At 46.6% G+C, this 6,786-nt stretch overlaps 1 protein-coding gene across 1 annotated transcript in view; it reads left to right on the forward strand.

The window, feature by feature from the left end:
* Nucleotides 1-6,786, forward strand: part of Ush2a (usherin) — a 689,504-nt gene that overhangs the window by 632,322 nt on the left and 50,396 nt on the right. Inside the window, 1 exon segment of the mRNA XM_031338301.1 lies at nucleotides 1,096-2,609. Coding sequence (XP_031194161.1) covers nucleotides 1,096-2,609 — 1,514 coding nt within the window.

Here is a 6,786-nt window from a genome sequence, read left to right on the forward strand (position 1 = left end):
AAAAGGGAGGGAGGGAGGGGAGGAGGGGGAGAGGGAGAGAGAGAGGGAGGGAGGGACAGAGGGAGAGAAGGAGGGAGGGAGGGAGGGAGGAGCCTTCCTAACTTCATCAGCATCTCAGTGGAGTAGCTGCGATGTCAACAAGCTACTCTGAGGGAGAGAAAAGCAAGCATCCTAGCAGTGAGCTGGAGAGGATAAGATATAAAAGAAGCCAGCAGTGGCGCACACCTTTAATCCCAGCACTTGGGAGGCAGAGGCAGGCAGATTTCTGAGTTCGAGGCCAGCCTGGTCTACAGAGTGAGTTCCAGGACAGCCAGGGTTATACAGAGAAACCCTGTCTCAAATTTAAAAAAAAGATATAAAAGAATTACTTTGGACAATAAGAGAGCAAATGTGATAGGTTTAGCATTTGATAATTAGCAAATAGAGATTTATCAACCAGCCAGATAGTATTTGTCAGTTTCATGTCATTACAAATGACTGCTGCAGAGGTTAAGACCCCAGACGGGCTTACCTAGACCAAAGGCAAATACCACCAAATTTTAATTGATTCTTCTGTGACTTCAAAAACATCTCCCTCTTCTGGATTATTTATATGTGTGTGTGCCTAAACATGTATATATTTGTATAACACGATATGAGCCTACACACACACACACACACACACACACACACACACACATGTAGATGCACTTTTTCCACCTCCACATCCTACAACAAGGATGGCTAGCGGAATAGCCCCATTTCACAGAAAGTTTGGAGAAACGCAGATTGCTCATGTAATGCCCACGTATAACATCAGATCAGAGGTACGGGATGTCCATAAACAGGAGATCTGACCATTCATCTTCCCTTTCCAGCCTCATGAGAGCCACGTGAGCCATAGCCTTTCACAGCCTGAGGTCAATGCTTCGATGTTATCCAAAGGTTCTGTGGACTTTGCACTAACTATGGCAGATCCCACAGCATCTAACCCAGCATCTGAATACTAAAGGGTGAGGGCCACTGAGATCTGGCAGGAGTATCGATGTTTTAGAGAGACTAAGCAGCACCAAGTACCTCACAGGATTGACATCTTCCTCCCCTGTCCTCCTGCAGGCATACAACATCTTCAGCGACGGGTTCCTGGAGTACTCTGGCCTGGGTCGGCAGTTTCTCTTCAGACGCCTGGCCCCCTTCACCCTCTATACCTTGACCCTGGAGGCCTGCACGGCAGCAGGCTGTGCTCACTCGGTGCCTCAGCCTCTCTGGACAGAGGAAGCCCCTCCAGATTCTCAAATGGCTCCTACCATCCAGTCTGTGGAGCCCACCAGGGTAAGGCTGCACTGGTCTCAGCCGGCTTACCCCAATGGGAAGATAATTCGTTATGAGGTGATCCGCAGATGCTTGGAGGGAGAGGACCTGGGGAACACGACATTGCAGGCAGACGAGAACACTGTTTTCACGGAATACGACACGGAAGGGAACGGATGGGTGTGCGATGACACAGATCTGCAGCCGTGGAGGCAGTACGCTTATCGAATCTGCACGTGGAATTCTGCAGGGCACACTTGTAGCTCTTGGAATGTGGTAAGAACGTTGCAAGCACCCCCAGATGGCCTCTCTCCACCAGAGATCACCTATGTGTCTATGAGTCCCCTCCAATTGCTGATTTCCTGGCTTCCACCCCAAAGCTCTAACGGCGTCATCCAGTCCTACAGACTTCAAAGGAATGGATTGTTTCCTGCCAGTTTCAATGCCAGCACCTTCAGCTACACAGACAGCCAGCTGCTTCCCTTCTCAACGTACAGCTATGCAGTCCTGGCCTGCACAGGTGGTGGCTGCTGTACCAGTGACCCCACCAGCATCACCACTCCTGAGGCACCTCCATCAGGAGTCAGCCCTCCAGTTCTTTGGGTCGTCAGTGCCCACCAGATAAATGTGTCTTGGTCCATGCCATCAATCCCAAATGGAAAGATTGTCAAATATTCGCTTCGATGTGATGGTGAGGAGTACCCGGCTGGGCAGGGCCTGACCTCTCTGCTCTCCAACCTGCAGCCTTTCACCCAGTACAATGTCTCCCTCGTGGCCTGCACAGACGGAGGGTGTACTACCAGTAGGGCCACATCCGCCTGGACAATGGAGGCCCCACCAGAGAACATGGGCCCGCCAACACTGCACATCACGGGCCCAGAATCAATAGAAATTATGTGGACACCACCAAGAAGCCCACATGGCCAGATCAGAAGTTATGAGCTTCGGAGAGATGGAACCATTGTGTATGTAGGACTGGAAACTCGCTACCATGATTTTATCCTTACTCCAGGTGTTGAATACGGCTACTTGGTGACTGCCACCAACAGCCAGGGCAGTGTCTCGAGCCCACTTGTCAAGGGTCAAACCAGCCCCTCAGCCCCCTCAGGTTTACAGCCCCCAAAGCTGCATGTGGGGGATGCTCTTGAGATCTTAGTGGATTGGGACCCTCCAGTAAGGACAAATGGCAAGATCGTCAACTATACTCTGTTCGTCCATGAGTTGTTTGAAGGAGAAACCAGAACCATGTACATTAACACAACGCACAGTTCTTTTGGCACACGGTCACTCGTGGTAAAGCACCTGAAACCGTTTCACAGGTAAGCAGCCAAGCTGGGGTTTCTGGAAGCAAGTCATTGTCTTTTCTGTTGTACCATCAGTGCCAATGAGGCTCCCAAGGCAAGATGCACGAGGCCCGCTCCTCCCATGCTCGTTTAACTTCTTCTTGCTTTCTCAGCCTCCGAAGGATAGAACTCTTCTCTTACAGGTGATGTGTTGACTCCAGTTTTCCAGACATGTTCGTAGTTTGACACCTAGAGTCGATCCTGAAGACATGGGGCCAATCCCCTAGCTGAGTCACAGGCCATGAGCAGTTAGCTGAAAGGAGGGCTGGAGAGAGGGCACAGTGAGTTAAGCACTTGGCACCCAAACGTGATGACCTGAGTTAGATCGCTAGCACAATGAAACAGACAGGATTGTTCCTATAGCCTCAGTTGGTGGGCACATGAGGGGTGAGATCAAGACCACCAGGTCACCAGTCAGCTACGAACTGGTTGAGCCAGTGACCTGCAGATTCAGGGAGAGACCCTGTTTTCCAAAAATAATGTGGAAAGTAACTGACAACCTCAGGCCGCTCTCTATCCTCCAAACATACACTCATATATACACATACCACACACACACACACACACACACATATATGTATATACACATATATACACATATTCGTACACACATATACACACAATCACATACAGACATACATATACACATACATGCATAAACATACATACTCATACATACATAATATATATACATACACATACACATTTATACATGTGCATAAACATACATATACATGTAAACACTCATACATAATCATGCATACACATACATATATACACACATATACACAGAATCATTTTCATACTCACACATACAGAAATATATATATACATACACATATACATGTACTCATACATACACATACATATTTATACATGCACATAAATGCACATATACATATTCATGCACACACATATATATACACACATACACATACACACAGAATCACTTTCATACTCATACATACAGACATATACACATATATACACATGTATACATATACATATATGCATATACACACATACATATACATATATATTCATACATACACATACACACATGTACACATACATATATTCATACATACACATAAATATATTCACACATACATATACACACACCTACACACACAATCTCACACATACACATACATACATTCATACACACAACTAAAATGTATCAACCAGAAGTTGATCTCTGTATCAGGATTTGTAGCCCCACTTCCTGGGATAAGGGAGTCTTGAGTGCTGTATCCTCTGCAGGACTCCCTCAGTCTTGAACTCATGAGTGCTCAGATGGCAACACTTTGCGAGTATGTGCTGTCATAGATCCTGTCTGCTTCTGTGAGATGCATTGAGGTATTCTACACCAGCACTGTTTCCAAAGCTTCGGAACCCTCTGAGCATTTCCCCCACTCCATTTCAGGTACCTGACATCCTCACAGAAGACAGTAATAAAAGACATTTTATGTGTAAAATTTAGCAAAATCAGTAGAATCACTTTTTAAAAAATGATTTTGAAGTCTGCAAAAGGCATTGCTATCCAGCCAGCACAGGTAAAACTGAGCTGTAATTATGATGTCCTGGTGTGTGGATTAGACACCACCGCGATTATCTCTGGTGTATAGCGCTGTTTGAATGAAGCATTCATGGTCTTATGCATCTACTCAGGGCAATTATTTAGCTTCGTATTAAATATTAAACAGTAATTAAAAGCTCTTCAGGTATTCTCCACAGCTAATCTACATGCTATATGAGTTGGCTTTTATCTCAGGACATTTAAAAAGCCCACGATGGCGAGGAGCCCTGCATTTTCTCAGAGTTTCCTCTTTATGTGACCGCAACACAAGTATCAAAATCATTTCCTTCTTACCCCTCTTGGAGCCCTGATATCCAAAAGGATTTCTAGAGAAAATGGCTTCCCAGATGTCAAAGTAACACCCTTTCTAGAGAAAATAAATGCATACAAAGACTAACATAGTAATCCTAGGAAGGACACATAGGGGTCCATGGAGACGTGGAGCTGTGAAACTGGGGAACTCTAACAGAGTATCACAGCTGTATCAGTGGATTCCTTGTCCTTTTGTTTCTGTGGTTTTTAAATCATATTAATACTTACTAGATACAATGAAACTTACTGTGTCCATCTTCATGCACCCCAGCTGGTCAGTAGGAAACAGTTTAACAATCTTCTAGAGTGGGCAAGAGACCCAGGACGATGTTTGACATTGTTGATGTTATTGCTGTTGATGTTGTTGTTGCTGCTGCTGCTGCTGCTGCTGCTGCTGCTGCTGCTGCTGCTGCTGCTGCTGCTGCTGCTGCTGCTGCTGCTGCTGCTGCTACTGGTGGTGGTGTTGCTGTGGTTGTTGCTTTTAAGAGAGTCTCATGTAGCCCACTAAGGACTAGAACTCATTACATCATTAATGATGATCTTAGACTCCTGATCCTCCTGCTCCACCTTCCAAGTGCTATAACTACAAGCTTGTGCCACCACAGACAGCTTTTTGTTTGTTTTGTTTAAGACAGTGTCTCACATCACCTGGGCTGCCCTTGAGTGTCTGGTCCTCCCTCCTCTACCCTCTCCATGCAGGGATTACAGGCTTGTCCAACTCTGTTCAGTTGGGGACTGCCAGGGCTAGGCCTTCGCTCAATCTAGGCAAGCATTCCATCAAACGAGTCAAGACCCTCACTTGACCTAGGACTTTAAAACTACCCACAGTCAATCCAGAAATTCCTTCCCTTTGAGGAGAATCAAAAAGTGACCTGATTGCTATGTTTAACAATCTGACCTACCATACACATACACAGTGGTGGATCTGTTCCCTGGTCAACTGGCAATGCCAGCCCTGTGGTGACGTGTAAGACAGGAGAGGCGGGCAGTGGGGGGTGAAGAGAATGAAAGAAGTCTGCTTTAGGTATATTTCGAGCTGCTGTGATAAAATACTGCATCAAACCCAGCTTAACAGGGGAAGGGCACATGTGGGCTCCCAGATGAGTCAGTCCATCATGGTGGGAAGGTCAGAGCAGCAGGAGATTAGGGCAGCTGGTCACATGACATCCAAAGTCAAGGAGCAGGGTGGGATGGGTGCTGGCGCTCAACTCACTTTCTCCTCTTTCTCGAGTCTAGGACCCCAACCTCAGAAAATGGTATTATGAGCTCTTGTTTCTGGGTCTTCCCACCTCAGTGACCATAATCAACATGACCTCACGTAGGCATGCCCAGAGGGTAATCATCCTTCGCAGGCGTGCCCAGAGGCTCTTCGGTTAGGTGTTTCCAGATCCTGTGAGCTGACAGTTGACACCAACAATCACAAAGTCACAGAGGAAATAATAAAGCATAATTAAGATGGCAGAAATGCAGAGCAGAAAAGCAAGCAAGAGGAGAACAGGGAGAGGAAGGGGGAAAAGAAACAAGTGGATCTGAGGGCAGTGAGGGGGAACAACAGGTAGCGCCCCTCGAGGGAACGTTGGGGTGTCAGGAAGTCAGCTGGACAGGAGAAGAGAGCAGCAAGTGTTCACTGGCAGCCGAGACACCCCACACCAACCAAGGGCCTCTGTGTTGGAGAAGGCTCTGCTATGGAAATCTAACCTTTCCAAGCCGTAGGATACTGGCTCTATGGCAAAACATAATTGATTACTAGAGCTTGCCTGGGTAGTGATAAGGTGTCTCCGTGATGGATAATCTAGTGTGTAGGGGGGTTAACTTTGCCCCCCAGAGGTCTTCATGTGAGGTAAGGGAGCCTGTTTTAAGATGTCAGGTATCAGGTGAGAAGATTCATTACCACGGAGACAGTAACTCGGCAATGCCCCTTTATAATCTGAAAGCGTTCCCAGGGAATGGCTCGGCTCTGGCTGTACAGTAGGAGGAGCCTGGGTTGCATGCAAAGCTGTGTGAAGTACCTTTCACAGCACCTGAGTTTTCATTCTGCAGAGGAGACCAAGGGTTTCTTTACTCCGTACATCTGTCTTTAGGCAAGCACTGACCAGGCAGATGAAGGTCTTTTCCTTGAGTTTAAAACTTAGAAGATTGAAAATGTTCAAAACTTTACATAAAAATACGACTTTATTATTATCTAAAAGCTATACCAGCAAGTGCTGGCTGACAGGAGCCTGATATAGCTGTCTCCTGAGAGGCTCTGCCAGTGCCCGACTA

This window comes from Mastomys coucha, unplaced genomic scaffold, assembly GCF_008632895.1.
Source record: "Mastomys coucha isolate ucsf_1 unplaced genomic scaffold, UCSF_Mcou_1 pScaffold1, whole genome shotgun sequence".
Taxonomy (NCBI): domain Eukaryota; kingdom Metazoa; phylum Chordata; class Mammalia; order Rodentia; family Muridae; genus Mastomys; species Mastomys coucha.